This window comes from Electrona antarctica, assembly GCF_951216825.1.
Source record: "Electrona antarctica genome assembly, chromosome: 11".
Classification (NCBI taxonomy): domain Eukaryota; kingdom Metazoa; phylum Chordata; class Actinopteri; order Myctophiformes; family Myctophidae; genus Electrona; species Electrona antarctica.
The window spans coordinates 53,180,981-53,195,435 of record NC_136792.1 but is presented as its reverse complement, the minus strand read 5'-3'; the positions used below and the strand labels follow the sequence as shown (position 1 = coordinate 53,195,435).

General features: G+C 44.2%; 1 protein-coding gene across 1 annotated transcript in view; it reads left to right on the top strand.

Annotated features, from left to right (window-relative positions):
- ptgir (prostaglandin I2 receptor) overlaps positions 1 to 13,747 on the top strand; it is a gene marked incomplete at both ends in the record, with an annotated part of 48,709 nt that extends 34,962 nt beyond the window's left edge. Inside the window, one exon of the mRNA XM_079514929.1 lies at positions 13,448 to 13,747. Coding sequence (XP_079371055.1) covers positions 13,448 to 13,747 — 300 coding nt within the window. The remainder of the gene's footprint in view (positions 1 to 13,447) is intronic.
- Between the last annotated feature and the right edge of the window lie 708 nt (positions 13,748 to 14,455).

Below are 14,455 nucleotides of genomic sequence, written 5' to 3'. Positions count from 1 at the left end.
GTTAGGGCTTTAGTCTTAATGCGACTAGAGTAGAGATCAAGCAGGGGGGGGCACAGAAAGACGACTAGAGTAGAGATCAAGCAGGGGGGGGCACAGAAAGACGACTAGAGTAGAGATCAAGCACGGAGGGGCACAGAAAGACGACTAGAGTAGAGATCAAGCACGGAGGGGCACAGAAAGACGACTAGAGTAGAGATCAAGCAGGGAGGGGCACAGAAAGACGACTAGAGTAGAGATCAAGCACGGAGGGGCACAGAAAGACGACTAGAGTAGAGATCAAGCAGGGAGGGGGCACAGAAAGACGACTAGAGTAGAGATCAAGCAGGGGGGGGGCAGAAAGACGACTAGAGTAGAGATCAAGCAGGGGGGGGGCACAGAAAGACGACTAGAGTAGAGATCAAGCAGGGAGGGGGCACAGAAAGACGACTAGAGTAGAGATCAAGCAGGGGGGGGGGCAGAAAGACGACTAGAGTAGAGATCAAGCAGGGGGGGCACAGAAAGACGACTAGGGTAGAGATCAAGCGGGGGGGGGCAGAAAGACGACTAGGGTAGAGATCAAGCGGGGGGGGGCAGAAAGACGACTAGAGTAGAGATCAAGCAGGGGGGGGGCACAGAAAGACGACTAGAGTAGAGATCAAGCAGGGGGGGGGGGGGGCACAGAAAGACGACTAGAGTAGAGATCAAGCAGGGGGGGGGGGGGCACAGAAAGACGACTAGAGTAGAGATCAAGCAGGGAGGGGCACAGAAAGACGACTAGAGTAGAGATCAAGCAGGGGGGGGGGGGGCACAGAAAGACGACTAGAGTAGAGATCAAGCGGGGGGGGCACAGAAAGACGACTAGAGTAGAGATCAAGCAGGGGGGGGGGGGGGGCACAGAAAGACTACTAGAGTAGAGATCAAGCAGGGGGGGGCACAGAAAGACGACTAGAGTAGAGATCAAGCAGGGGGGGGGGGCACAGAAAGACGACTAGAGTAGAGATCAAGCAGGGGGGGGCACAGAAAGACGGCTAGAGTAGAGATCAAGCAGGGGGGGGCACAGAAAGACGGCTAGAGTAGAGATCAAGCAGGGGGGGGCACAGAAAGACGACTAGAGTATAGATCAAGCAGGGAGGGGCACAGAAAGACGACTAGAGTAGAGATCAAGCAGGGGGGGGCACAGAAAGACGACTAGAGTAGAGATCAAGCAGGGGGGGGGCACAGAAAGACGACTAGAGTAGAGATCAAGCAGGGGGGGCACAGAAAGACGACTAGAGTAGAGATCAGGGAGGGGGCACAGAAAGACGACTAGAGTAGAGATCAAGCAGGGGGGGGCACAGAAAGACGACTAGAGTAGAGATCAGGGAGGGGACACAGAAAGACGACTAGAGTAGAGATCAGGGGGGGGCACAGAAAGACGACTAGAGTAGAGATCAAGCAGGGGGGGGCACAGAAAGACGACTAGAGTAGAGATCAAGCAGGGGGGGGCACAGAAAGACGACTAGAGTAGAGATCAAGCAGGGAGGGGACACAGAAAGACGACTAGAGTAGAGATCAGGGGGGGGCACAGAAAGACGACTAGAGTAGAGATCAAGCAGGGGGGGGCACATAAAGACGACTAGAGTAGAGATCAAGCAGGGGGAGGGACACAGAAAGACGACTAGAGTAGAGATCAAGCAGGGGGAGGGACACAGAAAGACGACTAGAGTAGAGATCAAGCAGGGGGGGGCACAGAAAGACGACTAGAGTAGAGATCAAGCAGGGGGGGGGGGCACAGAAAGACGGCTAGAGTAGAGAAAAAGCAGGGGGGGGGGGCACAGAAAGACGACTAGTGTAGAGATCAGGGGGGGCACAGAAAGACGACTAGAGTAGAGATCAAGCAGGGAGGGACACAGAAAGACGACTAGAGTAGAGATCAAGCAGGGAGGGGGGCACAGAAAGACGACTAGAGTAGAGATCAAGCAGGGAGGGGCACAGAAAGACGGCTAGAGTAGAGATCAAGCAGGGGGGGGCACAGAAAGACGACTAGAGTAGAGATCAAGCAGGGGGGGGCACAGAAAGACGACTAGAGTAGAGATCAAGCAGGGAGGGGGCACAGAAAGACGACTAGAGTAGAGATCAAGCAGGGGGGGGCACAGAAAGACGACTAGAGTAGAGATCAGGGAGGGGCACAGAAAGACGACTAGAGTAGAGATCAAGCAGGGAGGGGCACAGAAAGACGACATAATATCTGTTTTGATGAACTTTGAAGTCTCGTTTGGCATTTGTTGAGCTACAGTGATCAATTTCGTTAGCACACTATATATAAAATCTCCAACGCCAGCCAGATATGAATTAATGATTTAACAGCCAACAGTTAGAAATTCCATATTAAAATACAGGAAATTAAAGTACTTCACACCATCTGCCAGGAAAGATAGAAGGTGTATAAACCTGAAATGTGTGATGCAAGGGCCATATAATAAACCAGCTGGGGATTAAGATAACAAACCCTCCACCACCATGCAGTGAGAAGTATGGATATAAGCAGACTTTAACAGTTTACCAATACTTAATAATACTTAGTAATATCGTGTATTTGGTCTGCTCTTTTCTTCCCTCTACACCAAATTGTGCGTGCGTGCGTGCGTGCGTGCGTGCGTGCGTGCGTGCGTGCGTGCGTGCGTGCGTGCGTATGTTATTCTTCCATCAGTGGATATGTAGACTGTAGCGTTAAGCAGAACAGAATCTTGTGTTTACAGGACATGTCACGGTGTGTGACAGAACTCAGCCATAAAGTCTGAGGTTGCCCACGTCGTGTAAGCAGCTGTAATTCTTCCATTGACTGGCTCTGTGTTAACCGACAGGCCTTGAGCGTAACACAGTGACTGTGGCAGAATGTTAATATTGCCTATAGGGAGGAGGGGAAAACTCAGGGACATGCGGAGGAGTGCCTGGTTGTTATTGTCACATCACAGGTTTACAGGTGTAAAAACAGTGGATGAAATTTGTTGTTGTGCAACTTCCATCGGTTTTGCTATAATTTACAGAAAGGGAATTTACAGAAAGGGCAGGGGGGGGGGGGGGGGGGGGGGCAAGGGGAAGAAAGAGAAAGATAAATGAAAGAAAAAACAACATGCCTCTTACACTATTAGTATTACCGTGAGCTAGGAAATATCGACACCGTGGCTGTTTATGCCGCTGTATTAGGCCTACCATAATACGGCAAACCGTTACATGTCATCCACATAACTTTCACTGGTAAGGCAAAATAATTAAAAACATCTATTTTTTACCACCCTCAAAATTTGTATTTTTTTAACATGTGTGCTTGTACTGTATGTGTGCATGCATGCATCCGTATACATCTTCAGTATCTGTGCTTCATCTACGTATATGTCACACATGCTTCCAAATGTGCATTCCGCTGTACATTTTGGTGTTCTGTTCTATTCACTCACACCCCTACATGGACTCCAGCATTGTCCCCTGACTTACTTCATCATACTGTAGTGTATACATTCACAGCACGTCAACGACAGCAGAGTCACGAGTGTGAACATAATCATCAACACCTAGATGCAGCTAGTAAGTAAAAATATTTAGGACGACCGTTGAGCCGATTCTACTCTATGGCTCCGAGACATGGACACTTTCAAAGAAACGGTTGGATGGCACTTACACCCGCCTTCTAATGAGAGCGCAAGATCTGTCTTGGAAGAGCCACCCATCGACTGATCTAATATACGGCAACCTTCCCCGTGTTTCTTCACTAGTCCGATCCAGAAGAACACAGTTTGCCGGCCACTGCTACAGAGCTGACAATGAGGTTATATCTTCCCTTCTTCTCTGGAGTCCTGCCTCAAAGCAGACCAGAGGTATAGAAAACTGTCGTTCCCTGATGTCATCGCTATAGGGACACATGCATCAGTTAGCAAGAACTGGGGATGGCAATGAAGGACCGGAAAGTCTGGCGTGGCATTGTGAAATCCATGATCTCGACCGCGGTGGAAAAAATGATGATGATGAGATGCAGCTACTGTACAATACAATGTTGCTATAGGACATTTTAGGACAAGGTTATTCTTCATGAATCATTACACATCATGGCCTTGGTGTGATGATGGGCATGTGGAACAGCAAAGACTGTGTCAATGTTTGATTTGATTTGATTTGATTTATTTGATATATTCATGATACAATTCATAAAAGAGCAGTACAGAATTATCAGGATTGCACAAAAACTCAGAGGACTTAATTCCATTGTGATCCAAATAAATAAATAGTTACAGCATACGATAAGAAGAACATGTGTACTAACATCACAATACTAATGACATTTACAACAGACCATCATAGATCAATAAACAAAAGACAATAAATAGATATAATTGGCTTCTACTGTACATTTTGTGTACTGTTGTTGGTGTTTCACAAGGATGAAAAGTAGTCTCTGTTACTTTCACTTTCACAACGTGGGCGTTGTTATACAGAGAGCCTACTGCAGTGCAGACACCAGATACCACCGAACCCAGGGACCTCCTCCAGACTCTTGCCAGGAATTGCTCTCTTTATACACGTCAATTCCGTACAACGTTGGTAATGGGTCTAATGGTGGCAGTTAACCCACTGCACTGTTTAAAAAGAAAATTCACTAATGGATATTCAGACAGGTTGATTCCCCTGACAGCACGTGTGTCTGAAGGCAGAGACATTTTATAGATCCAATTCTATCTTCAAATAACTTAAGACTTCAAAACAGGTTTGCCTTATTGAGAGGAAAGATATTTACTATATATATCTCTGCTGTCGGGAAGAAACCGCCTAACTCCAAAATGTTAATTTGTCAGGAAATTTAAAAAATATACATTTTAGGAAATGAAGAAAACTTTAGATATTTTGAAAACAAAGCAATACTGCCTCATCAAAGTTGGTGTGGTGACTTTATATATTGTCAATTACTTCACTCTGTGTGATTCCAGTGCTGTGTTACAACATAACACTATATCACGCTGTAAATGAGTGGTTCCCTTCTCCAACAGGACTCTCCCCATTTGTGTGACTCATCACCCACGGTACTTTCCATCGAGAGAATCGAGAATGTAGGGTTGTGGGAATTGAGGGCACACAAGGGCAAACACAAGCCTGGGATCAAAACAAACACATTATTGGGCCATCATTATTTACGCTAGACATGACCTCCAGTTATTCAACGCAGAGGGGCACATTTTAGAGGTAATTGCTTCTCACTTTATGGGCATGTCCTACAGTACATGTAAAGGAAAATGCACATGTATTATCAGTAAATCCACATGCCTCACCACCATACGTAGTATGGCACCAGCATACGTAGTATGGCACCAGCATACGTAGTATGGCACCAGCATACGTAGTATGGCACCACCATACGTAGTATGGCACCACCATAGTCCCGGCACACAAGTGCACATCCAATTATCATTTAATTACAGTTTGACGGGGGAAAGATTGTATAATTGCTAGTGCTGACCTCGATTAGTCGAATAGTCGACGAATCGATCGGAACGGGTCTCAGTCGACTGACAACCTCTCAGTCGATGTTCACAAAAAAAAAAAAAAAAAGAATGTTTTTTTTTTCTTTTTTCACTGATACCATTTTTTCTTGAGTTTTTAAAGTTACTAAAGTATGAAGAAGTATGAAGAAAATGTGTTAGACACACTTTTAAAAATGATGCGAAAGTAGCAGATCTACAATCTCCCAATGCATCACGATTCACTGCCATTGTTTTATAGAATGCAATGGTAAATGATATTGAATACACACTCATACTAATGCTAGAAAAGCCATATGCTAGAAACGTTCTCACAATGACTGGTATATCCTAATTGTAATTGTAGTTTTTTTTTTTTCGTGGCAGGGGGGTGTTCAGTCGACTATCAGTCGACTAACAGCAAATTTATTCATATTAATTTCGACTATACAAATCCTTGCAAACTTGCAATACAAGTCGTTTTTTAGTACGTACTGTAGAATATCGTCACCACTGTGGTGTGCAGGATCTTTACCCCTGTGCCACCAGGACGCCCCATCTCATTCCCTCCGTATTGGACTGGCTCCACTCATCCACATATAATCATTCCACTCTGAAACAGGATCAGGGGTGTGGATACGAGATGGGCTCTACCAGAAACTAATAGGCCACCGAGGACGGTGCATTAACAAGGCCTGTTTCCTGATAGCTAGTTAGGGCTTTCATCAGTCCCAAATGGTATCTAATATGTTTTTTTCCCCCCGTCAGATGCACATATACAGCAGACATGCTGGGTCCATTGTGTACTGTATAGCTATAATTACTACATAATTGGATGTCTATGTGTGTTTGTGTGGCTGTGCGTGCATTGCAAAGACAGATGAAGGTTGGCTTACGCGAGGCTAGTAGTGCGTGCATTAGGGCATTCACTTCTAGTCATTTTTACTAGTTGACTAGTTGCCTAGTTTACTAGTCGACTAGTCGACTAGTTGTTTAACTACCTATTATCAACTAGTCAACTAGTACCAACAAGGTCGACTAGTGGATTTACTAGTCGACTAGTTGTTTAATGCCCTAGCGTGCATGCATATCGTGTGTGCACAACTTTGCATGCATCGCTTTACCATAGATTTGCGTTGTCTGATTTTAATTAAAAAAAATCCCACTGGAAAGAAATAAGTCCTGGACTTTATTGTTTTATACTCAAATGTTTTACACATTTTAACCAACATACTGTATGTCAGGCAGACCAGCTAACTCCAAACTGTTAAAACAAAGCAATGCTGCCTCATCAAAGTTGGTCTTGTGACTTTATTGTCAGATACTTGCAAATATTTGATATTCTCACCACTCTCACTACCCCAATCTGATTTAAGTGGAGGTTTTGACCATCATTGATAAGAATAGCTGACAATGGATCTCCAAGCTGCTCTGCCGCAGGGGAGAGGGCAAAACCAGCTAACTCCACTCCCTCTGGTGGAGTCACACACGTGCGCACGCGCACACACACACACACACACACACACACACACACACACACACACACACACACACACACACACATATAACTGATTACTTTCACATTTTTGAGTAATACTATTACATTTACTATTTTCCAAAAGTAACTAGTTCACACGCTTTTTACGAGCCTTGGTGGTACTGGCTTGGGATGGAGTTGCTTTGCAGGCTGCTGATCCGGTCTATAGACTCTGGAGAAACGTCCGGATCAAACTGGGTATAGTGTGAGACTTTTGGGGGACAAAAGATGCAATTACTGGGGGGCGCGAGAAGAACAAAAAAAATCACTTTTGGCAGGGGAGTAATAATATATAAACTAATAATATTACTTTAAAAAAAGTAACTAGTATCTTACCGTATTAGTATATTACAGTTTTTAACCCATTTTGACCTGAGATCAGATTCTAAAAATGTCTTCTACATCCTGACAGTTTTCTGAAAAAGCTATGTTTCTATGTCAGTGGTTCTTCGATTTTTCAAAAATAGCAGACCTACAAGATGTACATGATGTAGATGAGCTTGTAGATTAACCCCAAAATGGGTTAAGTAACTTTTCAAACATGGGTAAAGGGACAGGACACATATATATATGGGCTCCATTTTCGTCACCGCTAAACCCCTTATCCCTAAACTTCTTTGCCTTTTTTTACTATTTTGAAAAACATTTTTGAATAGTTCAACTAGCCAATCTACATTGACACGTTGTGAGCTTGTAGACTGGCCATTTTAACTATTCAAAAATGTTTTGCAAAATAGTAAAAAAAAAAGGCAAAGAAGTTTAGGGATAAGGGCTTTAGCGGTGACGAAAATGGAGCCCTAATGGCCAAGCCAGGGGATAGATGGGTGCGTGTCTCTTGGAAAGGTTTCTGGCAGTGCTGGATGATGAGTAAGGTGTGGGGTTACAGCACACACACGTTGCAGAGAGACAAACACATCTCTCTGTGTTTGTTAGTGCGGTTTGTCCCAGCGTGATTATACCCAGCAAGATGAATGGTTACCACTGACACAAAATGAAACATGGCCTCACAGTCGTACTCTCTCATGCGCAAGTAAGTAATGCAATTTACTGTGGTTCATGTGTCGAGAAGTGGACAACTTGGACAACAACGGAAGTACAGCAAACTTGATATTATGATTTATGTATTATTTAGAGTGCATTTCTGATGAAATTGTCAGTACAAGTTCTCTCTAATGTGCTGTATAGTGAGAGGTAATGTGATGTGACACTGCAGCTCATGACCATTTAGTGGCTGAGCCATCCATCCTTCCATCCATCTTCAACCGCTTATCCGTAGTTGGGTCGCGGGGGCAACAGCTCCACCAGAGTGTTCCAGACTTCCTGAAGTGTGGGTACACTTCATGACCATAGGTGAGAGTAGGAACGAAGATTGCTCGGTAGACAGAGAGGCTTTGCCTTCTGGCTCAACTCTCTTTTCGTCACAACAGTGCAGTACAGCGACTGAAATACCGCCCTTGCAATTCTGCAATACCGCCCCTGATGGCTGAGCCATCAGGCACATTTTATGGCCCACTAATCTAAGTGAAAATAACAATTTCCAATACACGGTACACTGTAGTACAAACTATCAAGGACTACACTCAATTATGTGACATACAACTCAGACGCCACACAACATCTCCACTTCATCATTACACAAGGCAATGAGTCATGTTTTATGAATAATAGTTTGTCCTTAGCTGGAGATTTTCGCTGTTATTGCCACCTCTCGAATCATGGCATAGGCCTGTAGCAGACAGTATCCTCATGGCGTTAGGGCCGGTATGGGTTATTGTGTTTAATTGCATACTCTGTTCACAATTAAGACACTTTTGCCATTTGCCTACGTTTAGCCATGGAGGCCTCCCTATTTTGAGAAAATCATTACATTGTATAGCTGCTCTACAAGCTCACAAATTGCGTGTTGCATGTTCATTGGCTATTTTCACTATTAGTCGTAACTTCGTAAGTATAGGGGTTAAGTCAAGTTTAATTTAGTGGTTAACCCATTTTGGACTGAGGCCGATTCTAAAAAAATGTCTTCTAAATCTTAAACGTTTTCTGAAAAACCTATGTTTCTATGTCAGTGGTGCTCAACCTTTTTCATGTCAAGGACCCCCAGAATTATCTGTAATCCCCCCCCCCCCCCCCCGAAGCAAAGATTTGAGTTAAAAACGTAGATCTGCTATTTCTCAATAGCTAAAGCATAACATGATGCTTAAGACACCAACAGGGGGTTCCTGTCCAGAACGGGTTGAGAAATGACTAAATTATACTGTATATCTGAAACATTACAACAGTAAGTGGTCGGTTATTCACACTTACAGTACAGGTGACACGTTATGCATGTGTGACACATGTATATAAGAATACCCTAAGGGTGAATAATGGAGCTCTTACTATTTATTTTTGTAACAAAGTGCTGTAGCATCATCAGCGTTACACAGTGTGATGCATGGTGGGTCTATCCCGGCTGTCACAACACTTTAGAAGAGGAACTTGTGTAATTGAGCAAAGAGCTGCGCACGGAACAGACTTTTTCAGACCACATTCATTTTGCTTGCGACATGTTTTATGGTGATGGTGTAACCCCATGCGCCTGTGTGTGTGTGTGTGTGTGTGTGTGTGTGTGTGTGTGTGTGTGTGTGTGTGTGTGTGTGTGTGTGTGTGTGTGTGTGTGTGTGTGTGTGTGTGTGTGTGTGTGTGTGTGTGTGTGTGTGTGCGTGCGCGTGCGTGCGTGTGCGCGCACATGCGCGTGTTACTGTATGTGCGTGTGCTATTTTATTTTGTATTACTTTTACTTGTTTTTGAGTGGTGCAACCACTCCAAGGAACAGCAATGAATGAATGAATGAATGAATGAATGAATGAGTTTATTTCGAACATTATTTGAAATCAAATACATTAAAACAAAACTGAAACAAAAGAAAATACTCCAACAATGTCTGAAAAGGAGTAGGGTGAAGTATAAAACTTATTAAACCCCTACCCCCCTTTTGCTTGTACCCATATAACTTAAAAATATACCACTCAGTTCACACGGGTGTGATTTTTATTGAAAAAAACTAAAACACAACATGTTAAAGTTCTATATTCTCATAGTGATCATTGGCTCAAGTACTGGGTCTCTCCTAAATACATTTTTCAGGCCACAGGATACCAATGTTATCCAATCAGGAGAGAGAACCCCACAAAGATCGATCATCAGCTTACATTTTGAAGTGTTCCAGTTCCAATTTTGTCTGAGCACTTTTTTTTGTTGCATCCCTTCCAAATTCACTTGTTCGTCCTGTTCGCCCAGTATGAGTTCTCTCTCTCTCTCTCTCTCTGCTGAATGGATGAAATTGGTATCCCAACCTGAAGATATATATGTTCTGTTTACTAAAGAGGTGGAGAGACGGGGAGAGCCCTGAACAAACACTCATGATTGCTATTGGATTATAGAGCTAATGAATACTTATCTAACCCATTCTATTGGATTATAGAGCTAATGAATACTTATCTAATCCATTCTATTGGATTATAGAGCTAATGAATACTTATCTAATCCATTCTGGGTGGGAACCCCTTTTGGTGTTTCAAGGATTATGTTATACTTTTAGCTGTTGAACAATAACAGATCTACAAGCTTGTAGATGCGCTATTTTTGAAAGATCGCGAAAATGTGGCACAAATCTTTGAATATATTCTTTCAGAACGAACGTTTTGAGCTCAAATCTTTGAATATATATTCTTTCAGAACGTTTTTAACTCAAATATTCTGCTTCTGGTGGTCCGTGGCCAAATACAGATATTTCTGGGTGTCCTTGACATGAAAATGGTTGAGAACCACTGACATAGAAACATAGGTTTTTCAGAAAACTTTTAGGATTTAGAAAAAAAAAAAAAAAATAAGGGATTTAGAAGTCATTTATTTAGAATCGGTCTCAGTCCAAAATGGGTTAAAATAATATATATATAGAATAACACGTACACTCCCTTAAGTGTATCCCCAACAGTCCTATATCAACATCTGTTGTGCAATTCCAAGGAATGTCCTTCAATCTCGCAAATAACATAATCACCTCGTTAGCGGCATTGTACCACATCTGCCCGTTGTTTTTCAGAGTTCCAGTCTTCTTCTCGTCCATGCTGTGCCTCGTGTTTTTGAAGACATTATACTATTGATTTCAACATCTGCTTAATGTTACTGTTAGGTGATGATATCACACGCAGGACAGCGGGATAATTGCAAGATGTTGTTTTTCATGGGTTTATATATATGTGTGGGTGGGTGGGCGTGCGGGCGTGCGTGCGTGCGTGCGTGCATGCGTGCGTAGTGCGTACGTATGCGTGCGCGCGTGTGAGTATAGGCCATTTAAACCTGTTCCTTCTCGGCACTCGTTCTGACATTGATCTGGACTGTAATGTTCCCATTAGGGCTGCAGGGAAAATGTGGACAAAATATAATTATCACGATTTCTTTGACCAAAATACCTTGATATTGTGATAATATTGTTATTGTATAGCGATAATCTCATTTTCTCACAAATATTGCGGAAGGGGAGCGTTCTTCCGGGTGCTTCAAAACGCCACTGAGCAACTTCCATTGAAACGAAGACTCGTCCGCCCCTCTATCAGTGTTGATTTTGACAGCAAATTTAGGTTTTAGTTTTAGTCATAGTCTTTGTAATAAAACTTAATTTGAATAGTTTTAGTCACATTTTAGTCACCTGAAATGTTCTCTAGTGTCTAGTGTTTAGTCTAGTTTTAGTCGACTAAATCTACAGTTGATTTAGTTGACTAACATGTATTTTGACGTAATGGCTGATTATACGCTTGCCGAAAATAGTGGCGTTGTTTGTGAGCTATTCTTTGGAACGTGACACGTGCGTACAACCAAACATGAAACGACCCCTTCTCCACTAGTCCCTCCCTCACATTTTAGTCTCGTTTTTATTTGTTGACGGAATTGTCAACATATTTAGTCTTAGTTTTAGTCATCGTAGCTTAGTTTTCATGTAGTTTCCATTTCGTTCCCGTCAGTGGAAAAAGGTAGTCGGCGGACATTTCTTCGTCATAGTGTTAGTCGACGACATCAACGCTGCCCTCAATCCTTTATTTTTTGTAATGTTTTTTGTGGCTTTCGCCTTTATTTTATGTTTTTTTATGGAGGGATATGGGGCTGACGGGGGGTGACATGCGGTGGAGGCTGTCGGGATCGGGAGTCGAACCCGCGGCACACTGCCAGACTGGATTGCCAGCCAGGGTGCCTGGACCGCTGAGCCACGGGCCCAGGCCTGCCCTCTCTCCTTTATAACTCTATGGCCTGAGTGACAGCATCGCGGCTGCTCTAACTCTGTATATAGCTTATTAGTTTTCATTCCCAGAGCCTTAGCAACAGGGAAACATTTACACCCACGTACAATAGTAACACTCAATCACAGCACGCCATTAATTAGGGCACTGTTTGTTTGAATGTTTCGTGAAGGAAACAAGGCATTGTTGATAGAGGAGAGGAGCGAGGTGGTGAAGACGCTTCCTGGGCCAGCTGCTAATTCTCTCTCTCTCTCTCTCTCTCTCTCTTCCCTGAATGGCTGCATGGTTCGCCAGATGCTTCTGTCTGTGATACCAGGCCTGTCATACCTAAAAGGTTAATGGAGGAAATGGATGCGGTTTCACCGTCCATCACTTTCTCTCTCCTGCGTGCGTGCGTGCGTGCGTGCGTGCGTGCGTGCGTGCGTGCGTGCGTGCGTGCGTGCGTGTGTTAAACCAGTGGTTCTCAACCAGTGGCCTTGGGGACCACCAGGGGTCCTTGGAGGGGGTTCCAGGTGGTCCCCAGCTAAATGAGGCAGGGTTGGTTACCAAATGAGTGCCGTGATTTCCCCCCCCTTAAAAACATGATCATCTGGTACTATACAAGGAGAAATATTTTTTTTTAAAAGCCGCACCCACAGGCTGTTGTTGTATGATAAAGGGGGAGGGGTTAGGGGAGAGGATGATATTGTGGTGTCACTACATCACTGTCATTTCGATTGGGCCTTTTGACCTGGGCCTCGATTGGGACTTTTGAGAAACCAAAAATACACAGGGAAGACATATTTCAATATTCTAACCACACCTGGGGGTCTATTAGATAATTAGAGTAATTGTAGTGGCACTCCGTCTAAATGTTCTTAAAAATGTACCACTTGGTGGAGTAGACCTCACAAAAACACAAAACAGTAGTTGTACGCAAACGACAAGACAAAAGTAACTTTTCTTAAAAAGGTTTTACTGAGAAAAGACACCAAAAGTTACAGAGTCCAATGTATGGTCAAAAAAACTGTGTTGCTTCCTTCTATGTCTGACTTTGGCACCTACAGTAATGTTAACTCCATTAGACACAAACATTAAACCAAATGGACTCTTAATGCATTAAGAGTCCATATGGTCCATTTGATGTCATTTTTACACTTATAGGACTGAACCTGTTCCTCTTTCTTTAGACTGCAGGCTTCGTCAACGCGGTGGAGCCGTCCACCAACGACACGGCCAACCTGACGGCGTTCCGTTTCTACGCCTTCAACCCCATCGTGGACCCGTGGGTCTTCATCCTCTGCCGCAAGGCCGTGGGCCGCCACCTCTGGTCCCTGTTCTCCTGTATCTCCTGTCTCGCCTGTCTCCCCTTCACCATGAAGACCAAGGCTCACCATGCCCTGTCTCTGCCATCGGACATCTGCGTGCTGCAAAGCACCTCGCTGACCACAGATCCACGGTCCAGCATGGACACCGGCCCTCCTCTGTGACGAGGGTGCGGAACACTGTGATATTTAAACAAGACTACGTCTCAATGCTCCGCTAGCCACCCCTAGATGTTTGTGTTGGTCCTTTTACACTCCAGGTAGTATTGAGATGCATTATTGTTTGGGACCAAAGTGTCGGTTGGCAGGACATGCCATGGTCTTCTGGACATAATCTTCCGTGCAAGGTTTGCATTGTGACCGGAGGGTGGCGCTGGCTAGAGGAACAGTCATGCCAGGGATCGCCCACTCCTCCGGGAGAGCGTGAATGTGCTCACCAAGTTTCATGGTAATCCGTCCATTCGATTTTGAGATGATGTCTTGTGTGCAATATTTGCCTGCAGCGTAGCGCTATAGAGGGGCCACAGGGTTTGCAGAAATCAGTATAGCGCTCATCCTGAAGGAGAATGACACGGGACATTCCATGGCTTATCTAGTCTAGCCTGCGTTTCCAAGATACTTTGTTTGGGACCCAAGTGCTGCCAAGGACCAACGAACGGACTGACCGACGTCAGCATCCTTATCGCTGAAAATGTTGGACCAAACATGGCGTTCTTGGTCGCTCGGCGGGGTCGACACTGAGAGGCAATGGCTTTAGAATGTATACCAGACTGAGTATCCTGCACCATGGATAGGCAGTCAAACTGTCATGTCATCAAACACTCATTAACAACATAATGCATCCCTGAAAGAAAGCATATCAGCCCCTGCACT